Consider the following 27,307-nt stretch of genomic DNA (forward strand, 5'->3'; position numbering starts at 1 on the left):
ACTACGTGCTTCCCACCCTTCATGGAATAAGAGATAGCATATGTAACTGTTGCTACTTGAGACAGTAAGCAGCTGCTGTTCATACTTGCCTGCCTTCTAAATTGGAGACGTATTTGCCTCCCTCTGTTGTTTTTCTTTTTTTCCCCCAGGTTTGAGCATTGCTCACAAATCGAATTGTGAAATCTGCTCCCTGTGGTCAGAATAATTTCCACTTTGTATTATGTATAAACACAGTCCTAAATTATTATGTAACTGAAAGTAAAACGGAATGGAGCAGGGGGTGGAGCACTGAGTACTCCACCAGAGCAAACTTAATCCTAGTTTCCGTATCAACTTGCTACATAGATTTCCGAAGCTTGTAAGTATTTTACAAACTTTAACATACTTTTGCTTTCTTCAAAATGTCTTTCTTGTATTAAAAGATTGAGAGAATTCATACTGCTTAGCTTCAATTATTATTATTATTTTTTAGTTGCCTTTTAAGACTGTTATAAATGAAAGAACCATACTTCAAGTATATATCACCAGCTACCTGGTGCCTCTCTCACATTTCTCCTGTAGGAGAGGCATTAGAAAATATGGAAAATTGGTGCTAGTCAGTGAAAGTTTGTCATTGTTTATTAACAAACTCACAGAGCAAAGATAAGGAGGAAAAAAAAAGACACTTCTGTGAGACCAGTGAACAGAACAAGGAGAGAGGTAAAAGATTGGGAGAAAAATTATTTACCAACTTGACGTATGCTCTTGAAAGAACGTTAAATATATGTACAGAACTGAAAACTGCAGTCAAGTAGAATCCTACTGAAAATGGTGTTACGGAGATAGAGTAGCTGATAGTAGTGTACTAGGAAAGTATTATCTGGTTAGTAAGCCAACTAAACAATTGCATTCATGAAACTGCTATCCAAATAACACTTTCTGCATAATGAAATCCAAAGAAAGAAAGAAAAGGACACGTAGGGGAGGAACTTGTGAAGGACTGTATTTTTAAGACCTGCAAAATTACCTGCAAAACTACCTCTGTAAAAGCCAGAAATTCTCCTAACTGAGCATATAACACAGCATTTATGATTTCTTCTATGTACAGCAGGTATATATATGCTGCTTTCCTTTAAAACAGTGTGATATTGCAGGAGAAATTCCTGATTATCATTATTTCATTATGTTTCATATTTCATTATGTATTATTTCATTATTTCCAGATAGACAATAGCACAGAAATTCCTTTGCCCATTATAAATGTGTTCATTTCCACATACAGATACTAATTTATTTGAAATGTGACAGACAAATGGAAAGATACCACTCAGTTATTTTCTCTTGGAATGATATATATAAACATAGATTGACATAGTATAAACAAATGTAAGTATAGAATTCCTTTCTTTGGAGCCTACTGGACTGTTCTGAACTCCAAGAATACAAGCAACTTTATAGCCTGTCATAATTACTTTAGCTTTGCAGATTCGAACAATAAAGATCACCAACATTATGTATCCTACTGCCTTTAAAATTGTTTGAATTCCCTGGGGAAAAAAATATTATTGGCAATTCCATTCTAAGGTGTCTCAGACTTTGACTGAAAATAGAAAAGGATTGAAGAGAACAGAGATACAAGCTGATGTGGAGTTATTGGGTAACAGGAATAATATGCTATATTTTTTCTGAAGAATTAAACGTCTCATCTCACTTCAGCTTGCTGTTACTTGCCTTTGCATGAACAACTTCCAGGCTGTGGCCAGTAATATATCTAATACAAACTTCCTATTGTCAGGTGCTGACAGTTCTCACAAATACTTTTCTCTGTGCACAGAGAGTTCTGCTTTACGAAGCCAGCACAGGCAGGAGCAGAAATATGTGGGAACTGTTCCTCTGTATTCTGTCAAAAACGTTGTAAAATAGATCATTTCTGCAGGGAGGCTAGCACAGGGTATCACTTTCAGGAAACAGGACAGAGCTTTCAGGAATCAATAAAGGACAGCAGCCCAACCTCAACTGATGGAATAAAATTGTTAGTCTGCACATAAGTACATTTTTTATCCGTATTATTTTTCTACATGATATGGTCTTGTTGCTGTATCCTCTCATTTGTCACTACACCATCAGCTAAAAAAGCTAAACCCAAGGACAGTAAATACCCTTGCAATCATGTTTTTCTGTACACCTTTAAACCCATAATGAAGGATAGTATTTTTAAAGATTATTTAAATTACATCAATATAATGCACCAAGAATTCTCAAAATATGCTGCCAGTTCTCTAGAGTCAATGTGTAGTGTTTTTAGGCATAACAAAAACAACTCAATCATATCCATTCACTGTGTGTACATGCTAAAATATTTCTGCTTTTCAAATGTATCATTTATTTACTTTCTTTTCAGAGGGCAAAATTTGCACAGACTTCAGAGATAAATGCAAAAAGGCTGCAGAGCAACAGTTTTTACTCTAACATTTTAGCTCTAAGCAGTTGCATGTCTTAGTTTGCCACAGAATCCCCAGATAGTGTATTTTAGTACATGGCAACTGTTTTTTGGTTGCTGTCTTAATAAGAACAACATTTTATCTATGAGATCTTTTAGGACAAACTGGAATTATTTTTCAGAGTTGCTGAATTCTGAGTCTTCCACTCTTGATGAGGCAAATCGGGCTATTTTTTCTATTACAATTTTATGACCTTATTACCTATAAAGATATCACACCTTAACAAAATTGTTCAATATCACTGTCATAGATGAGTCATTACTAGTGATGATCTTTTCAGCGCAGGCCATCATCAGGAAATCCAAGCTGTTACTACAAGTTCACTTACTATAAATACTTCTTGGCTCTCAATGTGAAGTTGTAGTGAGTTGTATACAACTGAGGTAGCAGGCAAAAATGTCACTAGTTGGGATGGCAAGCTGCCTTTTGTGTTTGTCACTCACTAGCTTGCCTTTTAAATTGCAGAGGTGCCTTTCCCTGAGTTTCTGAAGTTTGAAAATTGCTCAGAAATGAAGAGGACAAGTCCCTACCATTTGTTATTTGTTATCTGCTATTTATCAGTCTGAGAAATGTATATGAAGCATTTATTTATATATAACTTATTTTTCTATAAGTAGTTCCCAAATTTTTATTTTTTATTTTCACACAGCCCAGATTTCCAGTTTCCATTCTACAGATTTTGCTAGGACAGCAGATGACTCTGGGAATAAATGCTGACATATTTTCAAACAAGTTGACGCACTTCTCTCTGTAAGGACTAAAATTGAGTAGGAAGGACTGCTAACAGATCATGGGACAATTTGCACAAAGGTCCCTTTTAAGCAGGAGTTCAAAGAGATGGAATTTATAACAAGATCCCCAGTACCTAAACACACAGATTATCCTTTCACAGAAAAAGGGGCCTCCAATTCTAGATAAATGATCCCAGAACAAACAAACTTCTTCACTGTTTACTTGCTGAACAATGAACCTTAGTTGTTGATTCAACAACTAAGTTGTTAATTTCAAAGGTTCCTGAGCAGTAAAGTACCTTCTCCTCTTCTTCAACCAGTGCTGTTACAAAAGCTGGTGCTAAGATCCCATGCTCAGATGAATCTGAAGGAAGACACATTGCAAAAAGATATCATTTTCATCTAAGCTGTCCATACTATCTCAGCGTAAGCAGAGATCTCACATGGCCAGGATCACCTTTAAGACAATATTCTGCAATTCTCTCTGAGAGGTCCAGGCTGGGAGCTCTTCACATTCTTTAGCTCCATCAGGATTCATGGGTAGATAAGGCTAGTTATTCAAGAAAATGATTCTTCTCCTTTTTTTTTTCCTTTTTCTTTTTCTTCTTCTTTTTTTGTGTGAAAAAACAACGGAAGAGCAGAAGTATTTGGAAATCATTTATTTGCCAGCAGGAGGTTTAGTATAGAATTAAACTGTTGTCCTTGCTGGTAGGTTATTATCAGCAGGTAACAAACCATCTTACAGTATTTCATGCTATAATAGATGAGATAGGTCTTTAATGGTAGCAAAGGGTGATCACTCAGAAATTGTTGTGACTATAAGCTGCTATGAATTGCAACCTATAGTTTAATAGTTCAACAATTAACTCTACCACTAATGCTCAGAAACTCTTTAAAAAAACACCTCTGATTATCCCCTTTGTCCCCCTGTGGAACTGTTTTAGAAGGCCTGCTTTATAAAAATACCTTTAGACTATAAGGTTAGACTCTATGACAGATAAAAATCTTATATCAAAGTTCCTAGACCAGTACACACATGACTAGAATTTGTTGCATCTTTATAGCCCCTTTTTAAATAAGAAAAAGGTCTTTTCAAGAATAAAAATTCAAATGAAACAAATTTATTGGATGCAAATTGTTTTTGAGTAGAAAGATTGCCGTATGGTGAATAGCTAGCCAACAATGTCAATTACTGGCTGTAATACCTGCCAGAAGGCTGTGAGCAGGTCAGCATGAAGTGCTCAGTACTTTTCTTCCCTACAGTTGAAAAAACAGCTCAGGATGGTGTGGAGAAGTTTGTTGCCTATGCCAAAGCAAGGACTTAAGCTTATTGGTAATGTCAGATTCTTGTCTCCCACAAAAACCGTATGTGCAGATACAAAATATGACAATGCTATTTTTGATATAATGATCTTGCTAACAAATGATCCTGTAGAAGATTCATTTTGTGTACAGGAATAACAACACTGACAAAATTTCATTCAGCATATCCTAAATATCACATAACTGTTAATATGCTGTTAACTACTATTAGCATATTATAATTTTGTACTCAACGGTGATGGAAAATTGGGCACAAACTCAGCTGCCTTTCTTGAAGCCACACTGGCTAGTTAAGAATTACAGCACCTACACCAATAGTGCCTGCTTGTACCTCTAGCAAGTAACAAAGAGTCGCTGTCTTCCTAGAAGGGGAAATAAGAACAGGATTAGGGGAAGGTATTGAAGGAACGTGGAAATCTACGCTCCTGACATCCTGAAAGCTGCAGCTGGTTACTCCTTGCAAGAGAAATAGGTATCTGCATCCCTCACATGGCACACGCAGGACAGCCATGTTATCAGAAGAAGCCAGTGTTTGAAAGCAAGGTCATGCATGATTGAACTTATCTCCTGTGACAAGATGACTTGCTTAGTAGATAAGGCAGAGGCTATGGATGTTTTCTATCTGTTTTTTAGTTAAATGTTTGACATGTGAGCAAGCAGCATGCCCAGGTGGCCAAGAAAACCAATGACAGCTGACCTGCATCAGAAATATAGTGGCTAGCAGGATCGGGAAAATGATTTTTCCCTTGTACATGCAATAAGTGAGACCTTACACTGCATTCAGTTTTGGTCCCCTTGCTGCAAGAAGGACACTGAATTCCTTGAGAGTGTGCAAAGAAGAGCAACAAAGCTGCTGAAGGGACTAGAAAACAAAACTTACAAGGAATGGCTGAGGAAACAGGTTGTTTGGTCTAGAGAAGAGACTGCGAGGAGTTCTTATTGGTCTCCACAAGGAGAGCTGTATCAAGGAGGGTGCCAGTCTCTTTTCTCAGGTGATGAGTGAGAGCACATAAGGAAATGGTCTCAAGTTGTGCTTGTTTAGAGATTCAGATTGGACATTAAGAATTTCTTTACAGAGAAGGCGCACAAGCACTGAAATGGGCTTCCCAGTGAATGGTGGAATCTTCCATCCCAGGAAGTACTTAAGTGTGGACTAATGGCACTAATAGACAAGGATTAGTGATGGGACTCAATAGCTGATTACTGGACTTGATCTTGAAGGTCTTTTCTAACTCAGATGATTAAGTGATTCTATGAATGATGATTCCCAGCTTGAATGTTATATTAGATCGTCTAAAAGCATTTTAAAACAACAGGCACCTGCATACCTGTTTAAACTGGGTGCATATAACATGCTTTTAAGGATGTGGGAATGGGAGTAACAATAATCTCCTGCAGGCTTATTTACTGTAGCCTGCAGTGGAAAACACAAAGTATGGTTTATATCCTTGCTTAGTATAGTTTGGTGGGGCTGTAGTTGCTAGGTAGAGTTTTAACTTATGCTGATACTTGGAAGAGTCATTGGATCAAATAGTGTTTCACATTTCTGGAGCAGAATAAATTCTGATACAACAATTAAAATAATTAGCTGTACTTAGGACTGCTATGTGCAGCACAGATTACCAAAATACAGCAGAGGGAATGAGAAAGAAGGTGGCACTGAGGGTTGCACTGGTTCCTCTTTTCAAGACATGCTGGGGATTCTGGAAGTTGACTTGATGTTGTGATTGCTAACATCAGACAGTGGTGATGGCAAAAGTCAAATGGATTGGTCTTCACATCTTCACATGTCGCCTGACTGCTTACAGCTTTCTTCCATTAATTTTATTTAATTTTACATCATTTTTATTTAATCATAAAGAAGTCTACAGCCTAAGTATCCTCTGTATTTTATAATATAGTAATTAGTTATATGGGCACAAGAAATGAGATTATACTCTGACTAATATATATATGTATAGAAATAAAATAGAAAAATTAGATAATCTTTTGCACATCCCCATATCTGATTTGCTGCACATTGCTTGCAATGTGTTGTAAATGTAGAATAATTAATTTTATCTTTTATTTTTTTGCCTTCCATTTATAGCACTCAGCAGTACAGTATCAAATTGCTTCTTGAACATGAATTAGTTCATTTTCTCAAAAGCCCTGAAGGATAATGAAATGGGAATTTTATTTTATAAATGAAAAAAGATCTGAAGAATCTAATGATTTGGGGTCTGGTATGTGATACTTGGAGATGAATTTTTTTAAGAGACTGTTAAACATTCCTGAGGATTGTCTATGTCCGTATATAGCTCCCAGTGTGCTCTGTTGCTGCTGTGATAACTCAATTATTTTTTGAATTAAGATCTGTAGAGGACACTTATTTCTTCAAACTGTAACCACCTGTACCGGAGAAACTTTCATCTGAGCTAGCTGACTGTAGGGACTAGAAACATATGCTTGGGGAGCATGAGGCAAGTCATCCTAAAGGCAGACATGCAAAGCAACTTAAAACCAAATTTCATGTGGGAGGGAAATCATAAAATCATCAAGGTTGGAAAAGACCTCTAAGATCATCTAGTCCAACCATCCAAACGATTGATGCTTGTGAAAAATCTGGGTTAAGTCGCTTGCCCAAATCACATGGAGATGGTAAGATGAAGTGAAGGTTGAGATTGTTCCTCAGAACTACTAAACTCAACTGCTCTTGTCATTGAACTTACATTTTTCTTTCCGTTATCTTCTGCTTCCTTTTGTATTCAGATGAAGAGATTGATACAGTCTCTTTCACAAGATTGGCCTATTCAGCAAACATAATCCATTTTGGTCAGAAATCCTGTGTGAGAAAAAGGAAATTATTACACCATACTATCACTAAAGATTTGGTAACTTTTTAAAGTTATGAATTCACAGGAAGGTAAGGAGAGTAGGATTCAGTTTCTATTTCTGGGGAAGAATATAGTTCAGTGATCATATAATCCTCCTACTTCTGTTACAACAGAGCTTTCCCTCCTTCCTTTCACCTCCACTCTCTCTTATGTATGCCCTTCATCCAGCCACGTTACTCAAATTCTTCTCTTGTGTTGCAAACAGCATCACTGATTTCTGTTCCCTGGCTTTCACCGCATCGTTCCTGCTGGAAGCCTTTTTTGATACCTTAAGTTCTGCTTGCCTCTGAAGATCTGAGATGGAGTATGTTTATTATGAAGAGACTGTTGGAGACCAAAAAATCATTGCCAGGAAATCTCTTCTGTAATTACGTGAACTAACCACTTCTGACTTTGCAAACTTTGTGCAGATTTTCTAGGCTGCCAAATAGAACACATTACTAAAAAGCAGAGTTTTAATTAAGTGGTTATAAACATTTTCTCTAGTTCTTTTAGTTCTTTCATTTGCTCATTTGTTTTTGGAAATGACTGAATTATGTTTGATAAGACTTTCAGTATAGGAAATTTCAGATCTAACAATTTCATCTTGAGCTGAAAGTGACCTAAACAGTTTTATTGTTAGAAACATAGCTACAGAAGGCCCTAACAAAACTGTAGGCAATAGCACCTTTACATAAATAGAAATAGGACTGTTTCCCCAGTCTATACATTTGAAATTATCAGAGTTTAATTTAATTTCCTAAGAAAATAATGTTTATCCAATCACACATCTGTGCATGTTTTCATATTTTTGCTCCCCTCCTCTACCACATTATTTTTTAATCCAACACCTAATTTCATTAAAGAATTTATATTGGAAGAGGTATCTAAAGATCAGCCTTCCCAGCTTCTCAACTAAAGCAGGGACAACATTAGTGTAGGTTGCCCCAGGTTTGGCTAATTTTTGAACATTTCTAAGGATGGAGATTCCACAACTTCCTTAAGAAGCCTCCTTTATTGTATAACTGCCCTCACTGTGTTTTCTCCATTTCTTTTACTGTATATCCCCAGTAACAGTTTATTTCTCTCTTCTCTATAACCTCTTCATACGGTGGAAAAAAGAACCAAAACAGGATCTTCTTTGCCTTCTCTTCTCCATGTTGCACAAACCGAAGTCCCTTAGCCTGTGTGTTCAGTCTCCAAACAATTTAGTGCAGACTTTCCAGTTTTGCAGTCTCTCTAGTACGGTGGGGCTAAAACTGTACCTAGTACTTCAGATGCAGCTTGTATCATGTGGAGCACCACTTCAGAAACATAATGGATTTTTTGAGCCCTTCATCTTCACTTTCCATCAGGTGCTGGGTAGTTTAATCCAGTCCGCAAATGGGAGACATTTTCCATTTGTTTAAAGACAGCTTCATTCATTTCAGGATCAAGCATCCTTCAGCAGACCCTCACTGTTATGTCCTCATGTTGATTCCTCCTTTTATCAGGCCTCACACTCCTTGTACACCAGAGGTTCTTGCTCTAGATCTATGCACCCTCTGGTCTTCTCTGCTCATCTTTCCTTGCAAGCCTGTATCGAGCAATTGCAGCACAAAGGTGATGTGATGTCCCACCACATCTACTTAATGCTAGCAAGGCCACTGTCCTGTGTTTATGTGAACTGACAATTACTCCCACTTCTTTCACAACTATACAGCTCGACTCTCAACTGCTCTGTTTAAACAAGTGCAGTTTAAGAGCCCTCTCATCAGCCTGTTCCATAAATTCCCAGCCTGGAAAAGCTTAAATCAGACTTAAATCTAAGAAACCAAGTCCATCTATGAGACAAATTAAAATCAGACATTGTAACTTCACAGGCTATCTGTACAATATGAAAAACGGTAAATAAATTAGTAGCTTTGGAGTATTTATTTTCTTGCAGATTATGTTGCACTGCTTTTATCAAAAATACAAATATTAATATTCAGATAAATTGTACTACCAAAGTGTCTTCATATTTTTCTGCTGTATGTCTTCAAAGTCTTGCTGTGAATACAAAATTCACTGTTATGACAAAAGAAATTTCTTGTTTCTCCAACCCCAGCACCTGCAAGTCTTCAAAGTGAATGTAGAAAAAAAGTTATAAAGGAGAAGGAAAATGTGCTAGTAAGTTTTTATCATTTCATCTATACAGAGATAATAAAAAGGAGAATGAGCTAGTTAGCTGCCATAATACCTACTATGAAAACACTGCTTAAAAGAAGTGGCACACTGGATTGCTGCTGCCCTGACCTTGTTTCTGTGTGGTTTGACTCATTTATTCTTTTCTAATTTACCTTGTAAAATAGAGGAGAACGAAAGTAAAATTGCATAGCTGGGCTGACACATAAAAAGCAACTATTGAAAACAAGTGTCATGCTCTGTTGATGTAATTAGGGGAACTCTTCTAGCCCTTTACAAATCACAAAATTATGCTGATGTTAATGACTTTCCTAATAGCTAACTTAGCTACAACTTCTGTTCTAATTTTCATCAGAAGTCATAAAAAAATTATTTGATGACAATACAGCTGTTCCAGATTCTCTCTCCTCTCTTATATTGCAGTGTTCAGAGATACAGTCTAAGATGGGTGTCTGCTCTCTAGATAAAAGTAATCCTTTTGGAAAGACATATCTGGTGTTTCTATGAAAGTCCCCTGTAAAATTTCAGCCGGTTGGTTGGAATGCTCTTGATAGATTATCTGAGAGCCACTTCGAGATTTATTGCAGCTAAATGTACCTGCCTGATCCAGATTCGGCTCTGCTGTTCTGAGTGATGTTGCAGTGAGCTGGGGGATGGCACAGCCAACACAAAACTCTGCTGGAGCATGGAGAAAGCTGGAGAGTCAGGTAAGTGTCATTTAAGCAATCTGACATTTCATGAAGTGTCTGCAAAGCTCTTAGTGTTACTCATATAGCTTAACAAGAAAAACTGTTAATGCAGCAAATTTAAAGCTTGGAAATATTTCCAGTATTTTAGATAAGATTGCTAGCTCTCTATTATTTTCTGTTATCTTCTTTTCACACTGTTTTCTACTTTTTCCAGCCTCGGGTCTGGATTTTTACAGATCCTTTCTTTTTTCTTTTTCTACAGTTAAATTCTAGCTAACCTCCTGCAACTTGTGAGGCAGAAACTCCTGACACCCAAGTGTGTTCAGTATAGGAGGACAATTGCAACTGTTCAGACTTTCTAGCACTCGTCAGAGTTTCTCAAAACGCTTTCTGGATGATTCAGTGTCAGTTGCATCTCTAGTAAACAGCATGATCTGGTGGCCTTCTAATAATCCACAAGGTTCCAGATGGAACTCAGTATCCCCAAGGTTTGCATACAACTCTCTACAGAGAGGCTTGGATGCCTGTACACACTCATCTGGCCATGCCCTGCCAACTCTGTCAGCCTCATCTGGGAGCTGGACTGCTAGGTGCCCCAAATATAACAGCCCCAATCTCGTTATTTTTTCTTTTCTTTTCTGTGACATATGTTGCAATACCTGTTCCTTATTCAGTTGAATCTATTTTCCTACTGAAGAACTCAGTGCATGCAACTCTTGACTTCGGCTGTTCAGGATAAACAGTTCTATGAAGTGCACGTCAACACCATTGAGAGAGCAGACTTTTCAGTTTCCACCACTGCTTCCACTTTCACTCTCCATCCTCAGTATACAGAGCACTATTTTTTGTTAACACAATCAACTTTAGGTCTAGAAAACAACTGAAATGCTTTTTTATTTGTCTAACTCGTACTCACAGTTTAATCACGTTTTATATGTAGCGTTTTGTTACATCTTTGTAATTATCTAGCTATTTCCTCTACTGTACTACAAGACTACCAAGGTTGGTAAGGAGAGGAAAGCCTTCAAAAGAGCTCCAGGGATATTCACTCCCTTGTTTCCCCTCAGAGTTATAAGACAAATCCTAACCAGGTTATTATTCAGTGCAAGAAATAAAATTTGTCAAAGTTCAAAAAAGAAAAAAATTAAAAGTGAGCATGGAAATTAGTTTGCAACATCAGTGTGCATTTCTATGACTTACCATGTGCTTTTAATTATATCCTCTTGGGAAGTGACTTAGTTAGGCTATAACAGGGTGAACGTGCTATGAGACAAACCTCCAAGACAGCCTAGAGAGGTCCAGGAGAGTGCTGTTCCACTTCATTTCTGAACAGGCTGCCTGTTGGAGATACACCTCTAAGTTACAGCTTTCCTCTAGTGTTAGGGTAGACTGCAGTCTTGCCTTGTTTTACCTTTACTCCAGGATCTCCAACTCAATAGCCGAAACCTGAATCATGTTTTTCTGCAAAGGTGAATGAAGATGTGCTCAATCTACAAGCTCTCCAGATCATGAAAGGAACAAAGGGAAAAATCATGCAACAAACATTCCAAACCAGATGAAAATACAACTTTTATCACAGATGTCAAATAGAAATTGATGTAATGCTGTTATTTTCGGTTTCATACCTTCTGAGTGAGGGTAATAAAATCTCTTCCACTGAGGAGCACTTCCAATTTCAGAACTGACAAATTTATATAGAAAGATTAATACTCCTTTTCTTACTTGCTCAGTTCACCACCTGCAAAAAGAAGAAAGGAGCCTGTATGAAAAAAGTCATTATCAGAAGACAGTACTTAGAAACATAAGAGTATGCTGAAACATCCGCTGGAACAACTGCAGAAATAGATGGTTCTCTTCAAGACTACTTCAGTTAAAACTACAGCCTAGAAAAGCTTTCCAGATTAAAATTAATGACACATGCAGACTGCAGCTGTGCATATTTCTTCACTCAGGCTACAAGATGATGAATCACTGGCAACCCCACCTCTTTTCACTCTTCTTGTCTTTCTGTACACATGTCAAGGACAGCAGAGCAAACTGCTGTCTTACAAGTAGCATAGACTTACTAAAACTTGTGGCCTCAGTACTTGCAGGCAGGGCTCACTACATTGACACTGTTGCATTTGGCGAAGTTAGGAGATTCATCACAAGTGAAACAAACAAGCACAGCTTTAGAAAAACTGCTGAAGCTTCCTGCTATTTTTTTTTCCATTCGTTTTGAACTAGTGTACCTGGCTCTTCTCACTTATGTTTAGCTCCTGCAGACCCAAGGAAGACAAGGAAAAGCAGGTAGGAAAATTAGAAAAATCTACATCTGATATATCGCATCAGATATGGTTACAAGGAATGCTGTTTTTTTTTTCACCGCAAAACCTTCAAAGTCATTAATACCCTGCTGAGATTCAGGGTATGCAGTATACTGCTACTGAATTAGAAAACTTACCCAGACCCAAAACAAGATAGAATACAGCTCAATAGATCTTACAGCTTTATAACATCTATAGATATACCTGGATAACTTTAAGATTTTACTGAGTCAGTCCAATGTTCATTTTCTGCAGAAGTTGAAACAAAAGTTTTTCACGGTGTACTCTTTTGTTCAATTTTTATAGTAAAATCTGAAGGAAATGCAGTGAAAATATCTCCCTGACCTGGAGAGAAATTTTTACTGAAAACTTCATCTCAGAAACACCTCATCTGTTTTCAGTGTAAAATTTTTCGAGATGTAGTGAAGAATTTAGATTCTTGTACTCTTGAATGATGAGGTAGACAGAGGAAGACTCTGGCCTAACAATGTTGTTTTATGAGGGGTCAGGCTTATTTCTCTCAGCAGAAACACAGTGTATACATATATGTTGGGGGAAGAGTGGTGTACACGCTGGACAAAGATGGAGCTTTGTTCTGATTATCTGTTTAGCTGACCGGAAAACAAAGTGTTGCTATCCTTTCTAACATTCAAATTTAACTCCAGCTTAGAAAAAGCAATCTACAGCAGATGGAAGTCCTGAGGATATAAACATCAGATAGTTTTACTCATTTTCATACCCTCTTTCTTCTATTATTCTGTATTCAGGAAACACATGACTTGTGCATTGTGCTCAAAAAACTCTATGCTACTAACCATTGTTATCTCTGCTGGTGTTATCTAACAGTGTCTGAGTGTATTATAAACACATAGTGATACAAAAGAAAGGTCTAAAGCTCATACATTTACTGATAGAGTAAATGTAAATTCTTCAAGTACCTATACAACTTTTTTTGCAAGGGAATATTTGTGAAACTTTTCCAATGTTCTATAACATTTTATTTTTAAAACAGTTCCTTCTTTCTTCCCTTTTTCCCCTCTTTTCTGTTACAAGACAAAAAATCTCACTCATCTCCTGCCTTTATGTAACTGAAAACATCTCTCAGATTCATGAGATTTTATGGAAGGCTGTAGATTATTTTGCATAATTTAGATGGCAAATGAATATTTCAGCTCTCATTTTAAACTGTGTGTGATTACAAGATAAATAGGTCACAGTGAGGAAGAAGTGGTTTTCTAGTAGATTTCATCCAGTTAAAAACAAATGACTCAACAGTAATACAAATTTATGCACTGTGCATACGTGACAATTTTCATCAAGAAACTGAGTGAAATACTGCACTGAATGTTGACTAATGAATAAAGGTTGAGAAGGTCAACTCAAGTTCTGCACTACTCTTAATAGAAGTGAGCTTTCAGTACTGACATGACACAACAAGATGAAGGACAGGTAGCTACCCTCTGTTCTTTTTAGAATCTTGTGTTGGGGACCTAGAGGCCCCTGACTGAAGAATGATCCTGGGATGGAATAAAGTATTCTGACAGTTTTAAGGGAATTTTGCTTGCCTCTGGTCCTGAGACATCCTGCCTCTCAGATCCAAATGTACCCTGAAACAGACTTGAAGGCATTTACCAGAACCTACACTAACAGTTTATTGCTTATACTATATCAAAAGTATGGTAGCACCCGGGAACTCAGACAGAATGATTTCTCTCAAAGCAATTGATGTCACCCATTTTATCCCAACTTAAATATCAAGTTAAAACAAAAACTTTGATTTAAATCAGCGTCCTTAATTTTTATATCTGTTTATATATCTCAGTTACTTTCTTAAGAAAAGGTCCACATTATCACTAAAATAAATTTTCAAATCAAAGAAATCTTTATATTAAACATACTAAAAACATATATTTCTTAAGTGGCTTTGCAAGTTATACACTCAGTATCTTAACTGTTATCCTAGAAGATTATGAATGATTTTTTTGTTTGCTGGTTTATTTATTTTTTTTTTTTTTGCATTTTGCATTTTGCATTTTGCTTAAAACTTGTATCAGTATCTGTTCTGAAGAAATGAGAACATAAGTAACACACTTTAAGAGTATCTGAATCATGTCTTGCATGAATTAAATGAGTATCTAAAGTAATTCTGAGACAGAAGAAAAAAGTAGCACTCTCAAAGTAGTGCATTTTTCTTTCTGCTCAGTATCCCTCACATTTTCTGAAAGACATGGATTTAGAAAAATCAGCCTACATATTAGAGTAGGATAAAAACCTCAATCTTATTGAATTCAATAGGATATAGATATTATCACCCCTACAGCTGACCATAAGTTCAGGTCTATGGGATGTGACTTTTCTCTGGGCCATAAAGAATTCTAAAATAGGTACTTGTCTCAGTGTCCAAAATAAATACGGCACTTTTTCCCAGGTATGTAGAATTATTCCATTTTTTACTCACAGTTTACTAAGAGGGAAGAAACTTTGTTTTCTCCTTTCCTAATAGGTCCTTCAGTTTTGAAGTAGCTATTTCAAATGATGAAAATGTTCTCAAAGTGCTTGTGAACTGAAACAAAAATAGAGTGAATCCACAAAGCAAAAAAATACTTACTTTTTGGGTAGAGTTGTTGCACTGTAATGACTGAAAATACGAACATTTACTCAAAGTAGTGACATTATGACTTTCAGAAAGCTCAAGCTGACCTTAAAAAAAAAAAGGTTCCTTTAGATTATATACGCTTATATAAAGCAGTACTCTTTAGAAAATTACAATGCGAAGAAGCTTAATTAAAGTAACATTTTGCATTTTTAAACTACTTAAAATATTCTATTATGTTTAGAACTTAACATTGCCTGTCTAAATTTGAAACGTAAGTTAAAAAATATTTAAGGAAAATGAACTGCTAATTAAAATTCTAAAAATCCATTACAAAAAAAAAATTCTATACTGATAAACAATGTGAAGAAGTGCTAGAGTAGTTATAAAGATGAAAATACTAGCCTTAAATCTGATACTTAAATGTGTGTACTTTGTTGGAGATTGAAGAGCCCATCGGGCAAATATCAGTACACTCTTCTCTTGGTATTCACAACTGGCTGTAGTTGGAGACAGTAGGTCTTGAGGCCCTCTCTGCAAATCCAGAGCCAACTTTGCTCTTCCTAAATCCCATGTGCTTGGACCTCTGGCCCAAGTGCAAAACCTTGCACTTTGCCACGTTGAACCTCATTTAGGCTCACCCGGGCCCATCTTTCAAGCCTGTTGAGGTCCCTCTGAATGGCATCCCTTCCTTCCACTGTGTCAACTTCACCACTCAGCTTGATGGCATCAGCAAACTTGCTGAGGGTGCAATCAATTCCATCATCAACATCATTGATAAGGATGTCATAAGTTACAACTTTTTTTTTTCTTTAATTTAAAAATGTCTCACAATACTGCCTCATTTCACACTTTTGATACTGCAACTGTTGTGTTTAATCTTCATTAGTGTGTGATATAATTCACTGTCCCTGAGCTAAATACTATGCTAAGTCTGAGATACTGTCTAACAGCTGCTCCTGTGGTAACTATTTTACAAACTCAAGGTTTTCATCTTCTCTCCATCACTATGGTAGACCTTACACTTTGACTTTTAAAGTTCCTTTCTTTGATGCTGTTTTTTATTTTAAAAGCCTACCCCCTAATGCACAAAATCTTTAATTCTATTTTAGTTCTCTGTTGAATATTCATTGCCAAGGCATGAAAATATAACAAATATATTTACAGGGACTGCCTAGAAGCATATATAGATCAGTACCTATTTTGCTATACAGACTTCAGCTATGACTAGATCTGCTGGTCCTTTTCTTATTTGTGTTGTTTTGTTCATGTCCTTTACAATCTCTTGTGGTTCAGGTGCTTACTTATGCAGGAGAGTATGTTCTGAAAAACATTTTCACTGTTTTCTGCAGCTTCTGAGTTACACTGAGAAATTAGTGAAAGTAGATTTAAAAGGAAAGCTCTTGATCTAAATAGTAATATTCAACTAGAAATATCTTGCCTAAAGACTGCTGTACTTCTTTTGGGTTTCACAGCTGCTGTGTCTGCAAGATTGTTCAGAGAGATATAAAATCATTATCTGCACCAAGGACTAACTTCTTCTTAGGCCAACAGCTAAGCATAGGATCCATCTTCATAAATGATACAAGCCCCAGGCTTCAAACATGTTTTGCAAAAGAAAGGTCAAAGGAAAGATTTAACTTCTTTCATTTCAAATTCTAATGTTTAAGATATTGACTGGAATAATAATGATTCTGTGACCTTTTGGCAATGTTTTCAAACAGGCATTGCAAACTTTACTTTCTTGTTTCTTTGCCTGGCATACAGGAGAAGGAAATCTAACTGCATGACTATCGAAAGCAAATGAACAAGTATTCCAGCAAACCAAGAACATATCAATGCATAAGTGGTGGCAGCTAAGCTCCCACACATTTGCTTGCTCACCATTCCCACAGTCAGATGTACAGAGGATAAAACAGAAAGGACAGACGTGAGGAAAACTCACTGAGATAAAAACAGCCTAATGAATAAAAGTGAAGGATAACAGAAAACCCAAACAGAAGTGATGCATAAGTAATTACTTGCCACCTCCTACCAGTGGATCAATGTCCAGCCAGTTTCCAAGCAATGGCTGCACTTCAAAAAATTCACTGTCTCATCCCCAGCTGTGCTTTTATCTGAAATTTTAAAACATGTGATATTATATGGTATTGAATATGCCTTGGGACTGCTGTCCCAGCTATGTCCCCTCCCAGCCCCTTGAAAACCCATAGTTTATTTGCTGGCAGGGAGGGAGAGTGAGAAACAGAGAAGGCCTTAACTGTGTAAAAAACTGTTCAGCAATGGCTAAAATATTGGTGTATTATCAGCATTATTTTGGTCACAAATTTACAACGCAGCACCATTCAAGAATCTATGAAAACACTTAAATCCATCCCAGACAGTACAATAGTTAGGGTATATGGACAGTGAGAGAAGACTGCTGTCAGTGTATTTATATCTATGAGAGATCGTTGTGAAGGAGAGAGCTGTTGTAGACTGAGGATCAGTATTGAAATTAAATGCTCAAATAAAGAACTTGTAGGTTCAGGATCTAAATTCTCTAATTAAGAACAAAAATACTCAGTTATTCCACAAAAGCACTGTTGTGAGTTCCATAGTTGTATGAATATGATAAAAGCAAACGTTAGTATTTTTTTGTGCTGGTGTTAGGTAATAAGAGCCTGTATTCACTTGTGGTAGCTAAAGGTAATTGACAAAACGTATTCAACTCTCAAGAAGATAAAATCACAGAAGGAGCAGGAACTTGTACTTTTCCATCTTGAGCTTTTCTCCTGAAAAACGCCTGGGCACACCCACTGGAAAAACCCCTAGGGCCAATATAGAGAAAACTCATTCTGGAGGAAAGCAGGCAAGGAGAAAGGACAGCATTATCTTGCACTACATGATACCACTTCTGTGCTCAGATTCTGAAGGGGATTCTGTCTCTGAGAGCAATTCTTTCTTCAGGCCATCATAAAATGGCAACCAGTGGGACTCTTTTCTTTAGAGACCTGACTGAGAGTGCAAATGTTTAGGTCCCAGAAGCCTGATATTAATATGGTAGAGGATGTTTGACATAGCAGGAGAATCTTACTTCAGCAGGGTAAGAAAATGTCTTCCGCTCTTGCACATTTTCTCAATTGAATGATTAAAATTTTTATATTAATAAACTATGGACACAAACAATTAAGAATAGTGAACCACTGTAGATAAAACTAACTTATAGAGCAACTACATTTTTCGAATTATAATTATCACATTTCAAGGATGCACTGACAAATTTACAAGCAATAATAATAAAGGAAATCAGATACATGGCACATAAATGAAGTCACATAATTTTAGCTTTCAGTAAATTCCTTTATGTATGCATGTAACTTAAATACTACATAGAACTTTGAATATTTTCTTTTGACTATCTTTTTTTTTTGTGACAGCTAAAACAGCAAAATCAGCAGCTGATTCTGTCTTGTTAACTTCTGTCATCTGCTTAAGTTCCTTTTTTTTTTTTAAGGAGACAATAGTTCTACTGTGGCTTATATTTTACTCAAGGATAAGTGCTTTATTGCAACTTGGATGAAAAAACTAATTTATTTTTTCAAAACAGATTATTTCTGTTTATCATAACTCTCAATTGCATCTTACATAAAAAAATAAATAAAAAATATTCACTACAGTCTTTAACCCCTATTCTGGTGTTGCAGATTACCAGGTTACAACCTACAAGGGAAAAAAATACATATATATATTTGAATGTGAACTGTTTTGCTTTCTTTTCAAAGTCCAAAGTTCAATTGTGCATAAAACAAGGGCAAGTATCAGAGGCGCAACAAACTTGATTAATGATTAAACAGAGTAAGAAATGAAAACTTAATGCTAGCATAAGGAAAGTTTTAAATAACAACGTGTGTTCAAAGCAGAAGAGTAGTTTCTCAAAGTAAGCAAGCGAGATAGCATTCTTAAGTTGCTGATAGTAGTTCGCATTAAATATTGAAGACATTCAGGTAGAAAACTGCCCTGAATTGTAGAAACAACGTATTAGGTGATCTAATGGACCTTAAGAACCTCTTGCTCTATAAACAAATGAAATCCCCTAAATATTACAATTAGTAAAAGGTCTCTTACCTAAAAACTAAGTTTAATTTTCAAATAAGGAACAATTATTTCCTTACTATATGATGGTTGCCTACTGTATTGAAGAAAATCAGAGATCAAGACAACCACATTAATCATTAAGAAGACAGTGTTCCATTGTCATCACAGAGAGCTAAAAACATTATTCAAAAAAATGAAACAAATGTCAAACTAACGTCAACCCTGGCTCATTACTCACTAGGTAGTGTAATGGATTATTTTCCTTGAATGCTTTTTCTACGATATAAATTTGATAACATATTTGGCCTAGACTTCCCCTTCAAATCAGCTCATAAGGCCCCAACATATTAATTATGAATCAAAAGCTGAAAAACACTTCAAGATCCAATATAATTTTTGTCTGACATTTTTATTAACAGCCTCCGTACTTAGTTTGACCAAAACTAGCTTGTAAAATGATCAGAATGTTTACATATTGTTAAATGTTTATAATACATCTTGACTAATTTTGTTAAAGTGTGTTTTTAAACACAAGAAAGTTTTTTTTTTCAGCTGAAGACAAGAAATAAGATTTAAATTTCTTAGCATGTATCCAGAAATCTTCCATAAGATTATTTCTGAATTTCATTTAAATTAATACATTAAAAATAGTAATTAAAAAAGATAATTGTTATGAACTGTCAAATCAAGTCAAAATAAATAGAATTCACATTAAAAAATGATAGAAGAGTTGCTTTGTTTTGTTACTTTAATATTTTTACAGAAAATGTGACAAACATCAGATTAAACAGTGTGGAAAGGTGGCAGACTTTCTGTTATATTGTAATAAAATTACTCAAGTGTTTTGACAACAGCTAAGTTGTATGTATTTCTTTATGAGTCCTGTTTAAAAATGTATTTATTGCATTAGTTATTAATGCTTTGGTTTGAATAGTCGTATTCTTTTTTATTTCCATTGGTTGTGGAAATTGTAACAGGTTCAGCTTTGTTTTTAGACATTCTTTGGCTAAAGGTAACGGAAATAGTTCAGAAGATGGATAAGATATTATCGATCTGGCCATACTTTCATTAGGTATGAAATTGAATTTACCTTTCAATTACATACTTCTTACATAGTAGATTTTGGACACAAAAGTAATACAAGAATCTGGCACCACTTTCCCTTATTGAGTGTGGAAATTCAGGTGATGGTGTGGTTACTATATTATCTCACCAAAATCTTTTGGTTTGGGAAGCAAGGCAATTTAGAGTATTTTCTGTTTAAAACAGTAACAAATACTTGTTACAAGTACTTTTCAGAGCTCCCCTGAGGCACATGCAAGTATTGCTCTCTTAGGCTTGCCAGTAGATGCTTTAATCACAGTTAAACGGCTTGCAGCAAGTTAGCAGCAAACCTGACAATAAAGTATGGATAGGCCTTTCACTCTAATATATTCACTAGCTTTTTTTTTATTATGCTCTCCGATCAATTTTTAAACATGCACTTGTAAATTTGTGTGGATATAAACCACAATGAAAGAAACTTATTTTGATAAGAAATTAAACACTGGATCAAAATCACAGTTGCAGGTAATTAACCTACCTCTGTGAAGAAGACTTATATGAGCTCAAATAAAAGGGTTTGCGATTCTGGAACAAAAGTTCCCAGGCTGTGCAAAATAAAACAGTTAATGTACAGCTCACACCTTCTCATTTCCAGTTGATACTCCAATGAAAGAATTCTTAAATGCTTCAATCACTTCCCAGTATTAGATGGACATATAGTAGGTATAATACTATAAATATCTATTGCGTCTAAAAGTTTAAGTATCTATACATGTAAATACAGCACTGGGCATATGGGTATCTAGCAACTCACATATACGCAGTCATGATATTGTAGATCATGTTACAACTGTAATGATTTGAAAGATTTGGGTGGCAAAAAGGAAACAGGGTGGCAGGGGAAAAATCTGCAGGATAGAAAATGGAATAAAAGATCTTTAATACTATTCTTATATTAAAGTAGCCTGCAGTGTGAACAGATAGGAAAACAGGATGAGTTTGTAATTTTACGTCATCTGACTTTCTACTGTTTCATAAACTGACTACAAGCTACAGATCTGTTGATCTTTCAATATACACACAACAGTAGTCTTGCCTTGATTGGATGTCTTGTCAAATTAATTCAGTCAGAACTAAAAAGAGTTATGTGAAATAAAATTATGACACACTATCTTCTTGGTTGTATTTTTCAGAAAATACACGTGAAAAATATTTGTCTCCAGTACCAACTGTACCTACTTTTGAACAGCTATTTCTTTTGCCTTTTAAAGAATAAGACTGGACTAACCATCTTCTTCCTATGGTAACTACAAAATTAATATTAATGAGACAGTAAATACAAATTATCTGGTTTTTACTATTACAGTTGTTATTTGTAATTGCTTCCAATTGCTTCCTCTCCTGCCTTGTTAAGCAAGGTTAGAGTTCTCTTTAGGCCATTGTCCCTTGCTTTATTCTTTTTTTTTCTCTGATCAGGCTCCATCCAGTTAATGTATCAGCCTTCATCTCCATGATAATCCTCAAGTTGTTTGAACAGTTGCATTTGAAGACTTCCATATTCCTTTGCAGTGAAAAAACCAACGTGAACATGTTTAAATATGTATGCTGGTTTATGCACATTAGGTGTTTCCTTCCTGACTCCACTTTCCTGTCTTAGAAAACTGACCCTGATTCTAGTGCCAGCATCCCATTCTCTTGTCAAATTGTTTACTAAGGTCTAACGTTTCTGCTCTGTCTTCCGGGAAGGAAAAATCAGGGGTGTCCTCTGATTCTTGTTATAATACCTCTTTTATTTTTCTTTCCCAAAAATCTTGTTATCTTTCAGCTTTTGTTTAAGACCTAAATGGTGAACAGCTGCTTGTTTTATACTAACTTCCCAAATCAATTTGTTGTCTTCCTTTCATTGCCTTACATTATAATACAAAAATACTGAAAGGGATCCAAATGAAGGGACACATTAAAATCACAGTTCGCAGTGCAATAATCTTCCAGAGGAGAAAGAAGTCTACTTTCTATCCTTTTATGGTTCACTCCATGCAAAATTTTATTCAGGGCAGAAGGAGTCTTTTCTGTACACAGAAAAATTAGATGTAAAATGACATACAATATTTCTACAGGGCTAAAGACAGAAATTTCATAGTAGTGGGAGGAAAAGTAATTCAGTATAAGAGATTTAGGAATTTGTTATTTTTTGTGATACATGGAAAGAATTGTAGGTAATATACAAGAAATAATTGACTCTCTTGCATTATGTCTTACAAAACTAGCTTAAAAAAACCACACACACACAAAATATCTTTTGTTTAAACAATGTGGCTCTGTGATTTTACAAGTTGTCAAATGTACTTGCTCCACACATGAACATATGTATACATATTTTTAGTATCTAAATAATTGGTGAGTCTTTTCTCAGCATAAACAATGTGTATACCTTCTATTTAGCCTAGTAGTCACTGTTTTTCTTCTAGTGCGTATGTACCAAAGACAGAAGCAAATCACTGTAAGTGGTCAGAAGTTCTGAAAGACTTGGAGCTGATCAAGACATCTCAAGTAAGTTCAAAAAAAGTCACTATTTCATAAAATCATAGGAGCAGACATAACTACACATTTAGCTGTTTAGCACAGTACTCAGTTAAGAGAGTCAGTGACAAGGAGTATGAAGTAGGATATTATTTGTGTAGTCATTTAGGGAATAGAAAGCTAAAGGGAACTGGAGATGAAGCTCTATTTTTTTCCTTTTCTTCCAGAATTTCTTTAATTGGATAAAGAAAGAAGAAAGGGGCAGAGGGTATGGTAGTTAGCTCATCCTGCAGGTTACTAGGTGACTCTCAGATCACTGTCTCACTGTGTTCCAGTATCTGGATTAATTAACCTGTTGAACTTGAATCCATGGCTCTAGTTTTTACTTCTAAGCCTGTTATTGTTCATAACTACAACTCTTCTTTCCTTTTAGGACATTGATGTCAGTTTATATACTGCAAACACAGACGAGGATGTAAGTATAATTAAAATGTGACTCAAACTGGTCTATTATGGTAACTTCATTTCTTTACTAGCAATTTTTTCCAAAGGTAGACTTGCTCTCATTTGAGAAAAGTTTCAGAAACCAAATCATTTGCCTTGGAAGGCAGAGTTCTGCAAATTAAATTACTTATGATAAATTATGTAAGCTGGTACTAAATAATTTTACTGAACTAGCTGCTATTAAATTTATTCAACTAAAAGGGATGATCTAAAATGATCTTATCAAAGCAAACACTGAAAAATAATGTTGATACTCATTTGTAATTGGAGAAAGTGAAGGAGTGACAGAGAAAATACGTCCTAAGATTATTATTTAATACCATGCACTAGAATTCTATAATAAGAAAAGAAGTTACTTACTTGAGAAGTGCAATATGGAAAGGAACTGTGAACATCTGCCAGTGCAATTCTCTGCTAATTTACAGCCTAGAAACAAATAATATGTAATATCAAGGATTTAGCCTTATAACTGATGGAGATTATGATTTATCCTACAAGCAGTAAATTAAGTTAATTTTTAATATAATTGTTAACTAAGTTGTGGTTTCCATAAACTCATTCCTGAAGAGACTTTTTCATAATTTACTGTGGAATTCAGTCTTCACTCTATGCAATCCTCTAAGAACATGAATCCAACCAGTACCCTACTCCTAGCGGTTACTTTTAGCATGGCCCTGGTGCAACATGAGCTGGATTCACTGCTGTGGTGAAGTTGGCAGTAGCCTGCTCCTGAGACAACCTCCTCCTGACAGCATAAACATTCACACAATGACTGTGCCAAATGCACACAATACATGATTCCGGTATGCAGAGTTAATGAGATATCCTAGAAATAATGGGCTTACTACATCCGTGCAAAATAATCTCAGTGTGCATGCAGAATACGGTAACATTGATGCATTCAGTGCACCTAGACAGCCTGAGAAAGCAGACTCTGATGTGTCTGTGCAGTTACCCCTGTACACAATAGGAAAAAAAAGCTGCAGAACATACATGTCCATTCTCACACACCCGTTCTCTTGACTGAATTGAGCCACTGAAGTTAACACACTATAAAGGCCAATTTCTTAGCTGGTAACGTCAGGAAGATTTTCTTAAAGTGGAAAGGCTTGATGCGAAAATCAGACAACCTGGGGCTTGTTCTTGGTTTTATTGTTGACTTGGTGGAAAAAAAAATGGTACTTCTGTGCCATTGGAGCTTTTTTTCTTATTTGTAAAATATGGGTAATATCTACTTTCTTTTTCCTCCTCCACTCTCCATTATTCTGAATAATGATCTCTCAATATAAGTGTTAGAACTACTAAGAATATTAATTTAATTCCATTAGTGTTAATTCTTTACCATATTCCTATCCTAATTATTATTTTCCTGTGTTGTTTGTCAAGACATAGTGCTTCATTTTGTCATAGGAAATTGGCTGGCCTGTGTGTGATATATTAGCTCTTAGTTAATTTTTTGCAGATACTCTTGAATAGTTATGAGATACTAAGTAAATAAAAATCACCACTTTCTGGTAAATTATATCCCACATTCACTTATCCCATTTTAATCTTAAAACTGCTACAACTTTCTTTTATTATTATTATTATTTTTTTCCAGAAAGAATGCCAGGAACCCGTAATGAGATGCTTTTTTTTAGAGATGAAAGTGATTCTTCATGAATGTAGTATAAAAAAATGTAGTAGAACACAGGATGTATTCAACATTTGGAAAAATGGAAATGCGAGATTTGAAACTACCCATGTAAGTAATACCAAAAGTCTGTGGATAAAATGGAAAAGAGAAGTGTTTCTTCAAAATCAGAAATTCTGTTTCTCATAGATCTGGAAGAGGCAAGATGGTATATATGAAAGCAAAGGGGAATCAACCAGGAACACATGCACATAACACTGAGAAAATTACACATATAAAAAGGATAGAGCAGTATTTGGTGATTGTAGAAAAACACTCCCAGGACTCATATCCAAGAAAATACTTGTGACATGCAGACATTAATGTTTGAATGTGTGTATATAAATAATAGTTTGTAACTTCAGTATCTAAACTTGGGTATGTTTAGTCGCAAATAGAGAAGTGTCCCAATTTTCAGAGGGATAAGTGACTTAAACCTCTCACTGAAGCACTGTATCCATGAAAGGTGACCCTATTCAGAAATCAAGCCAGGAACAAAACACGAATACCTTAGAAGACTCCAGCAGTGCTTTCTGTAGCAACTGACTGCATTGGAACTATTGACAAAAAACAGAATTAAAAGGGTTAGTTCTCTATCAGAACAAATAGACAAAGTACCTTGCTTTACTATTACATTTTCTTTTTCAGTTGAATTCCACAACATCAAAAAAATGCAAACAATGTGAAGAATATGAAGAGAAAAATTTTACAGAATTTATACAGAGTTTTGTAAAGGTTATACAGAAGGAATGCAAATAATACAATGACCAAAATACTCAAGCTGGGAACAGTGACTGTTCAAGAAACATACCTCAGATAAAATAACACTGAACTAAAAAGAACTTCACTTCTAGTCCTATTTGCACAGAATAAAAAATAAAATAAAATAAAATATCTTTAATGTGTAATGTTTTCATAACTGAATACGTGCAAGTAAAAAATAAAGGAATTTAAGATTTTTTTCCCCTGGACATAAGGTATTTTTATTTCCTGGTAAGTCCACTGAAGAAAAAATTATTGTCCAACTTACTAAGCTTTCAGTGAAATTTTTTGAAGATGTTCTAAAGACATCCACAGTGGGAACTTCTCTGTAAAAATCAGTTCAGAGCTGATTGAATGAAGTTTCAGAGAAAAGCTCTTCTTTTATTATTATAATATAGAATTATCCCTATTAAAGCAACTGGCTATAGTCGTTATTTTTTTTTTTATCTGAAATTCATTATTTTAGCATCTGGGTTCCCAGAAGTTCATCTCTTGCTCTGTTGTTTTGTCTGATGTGTCTGACAATTTTCCTTGCCTCTTTTTTTTTGAAACAAAAACAAGCTGAGGTCTACTTGTCTTACATGCCCATTAGCTCTCTCGTATCCATTTCACTATGGTTTTCAGCTCAACCGAGCTAGCTTTTTACCTAGGACTTCTAAGTCCAAAATCAGAGTATTTATTTGAAGATTTTTCCTTGCCTGTTTTATCTTTTGTATGAAAATTCTTCTGATATTCTCAATAGAAAGTAATCCCAGTGCTTGGTTCTGTTGTTCAATGATAAAACACACTTCATTTGTTCATCATCATCATTATTATTATTTTACCTTTGACACACTTACTCATTATTGTAATTACTACAGTTTCTTCAGCAACTACCAAAAATTTGAATCCAACTCTAACCAAAGTGGAGGAGCATAAATTTCATAATCTGCATTCAGAAGATGACCAAGTCTCTTCCACACTTGATTAATTTTTTTTTTTTTTAAGTGGTAGAAACCCTTCTTGTGTAGCAGTCTGTAACTTTGGTCTCGTATTGAGATAAGGACTTTCAAGGAAGGAATCACTTTTTTGACAAGTTATTACAAACCATGATAATTACATTTTATGGTGTCCATATAAGAAGACTGAATGCAAAGTCACCTGTCATTCATTGCTCTGAAATGTTGAATATTCTGCCTTCAGCTCCTTCTATGTTAACAACTTATTTTCTGATTCATAACCACATCATATCAACCAGTCTCCACTATAAGCAGTTCTATCCTCCAATTCCCCATCTTCATTTGATAAATGGCCAAGTCACTCAACTGTACGCTTACCAGAAACTAAGTCTGAATCTCATTAAGGCAACAAATACACTGCTTGTTACTCCCTTATTGTTGAGTTACTCCCAAAAGTCAATCTCCAGCACTTTGAGGCAACTTTCTCCACCACCTTCCGGGCAACTTGTAAACTAACTAATAAGTAAATTCATAAGCACATCAATATTAGGATTAAACACTGGCAGAGGTAGTACAGAAGGAACCTTCAAATCATTTGGCACAGCAAGGAAGAAAGTGTTCATTATACAGTTCGGCTGAAATAATCT

General features: G+C 35.6%; 1 protein-coding gene and 1 long non-coding RNA gene across 7 annotated transcripts in view; one reads left to right on the top strand and one right to left on the bottom strand.

Moving 5' to 3' along the window:
- LOC104910533 overlaps positions 1-25,548 on the bottom strand; it is a 72,989-nt gene extending 47,441 nt beyond the window's left edge. For all 3 annotated transcript variants that reach the window (XR_004159465.1, XR_004159464.1, XR_004159466.1), the window contains exons 1-8: positions 25,470-25,548; positions 23,649-23,714; positions 17,179-17,260; positions 15,159-15,250; positions 11,870-11,982; positions 11,656-11,705; positions 11,445-11,582; positions 7,246-7,358 (exon numbers count right to left, since the gene is read on the bottom strand). This is a non-coding gene — a long non-coding RNA (uncharacterized LOC104910533). The remainder of the gene's footprint in view (positions 1-7,245; positions 7,359-11,444; positions 11,583-11,655; positions 11,706-11,869; positions 11,983-15,158; positions 15,251-17,178; positions 17,261-23,648; positions 23,715-25,469) is intronic.
- IL15 (interleukin 15) lies at positions 115-25,920 on the top strand. 4 transcript variants are annotated; one of them, XM_019614492.2, is made up of 8 exons: positions 115-358; positions 9,479-9,540; positions 10,166-10,262; positions 21,458-21,567; positions 22,733-22,814; positions 23,218-23,259; positions 24,889-25,032; positions 25,609-25,920. In XM_019614492.2, exons 3-8 carry the CDS (start codon positions 10,209-10,211, stop codon positions 25,717-25,719), a joined length of 543 nt encoding a protein of 180 aa, XP_019470037.1. In that variant the 5' UTR covers positions 115-358; positions 9,479-9,540; positions 10,166-10,208; the 3' UTR covers positions 25,720-25,920. The 4 variants fall into 4 exon arrangements, with proteins under 4 accessions (XP_019470037.1, XP_019470036.1, XP_019470035.1 ...); XM_019614491.2 differs by lacking the exon at positions 9,479-9,540 and having other exon boundaries at positions 116-358; positions 9,979-10,262; XM_019614490.2 differs by lacking the exon at positions 9,479-9,540 and having other exon boundaries at positions 116-358; positions 10,143-10,262.
- Positions 25,921-27,307: the final 1,387 nt, after the last annotated feature.

This window comes from Meleagris gallopavo, chromosome 4 (genome assembly GCF_000146605.3).
Source record: "Meleagris gallopavo isolate NT-WF06-2002-E0010 breed Aviagen turkey brand Nicholas breeding stock chromosome 4, Turkey_5.1, whole genome shotgun sequence".
NCBI classification, from domain to species: Eukaryota; Metazoa; Chordata; class Aves; order Galliformes; family Phasianidae; genus Meleagris; species Meleagris gallopavo.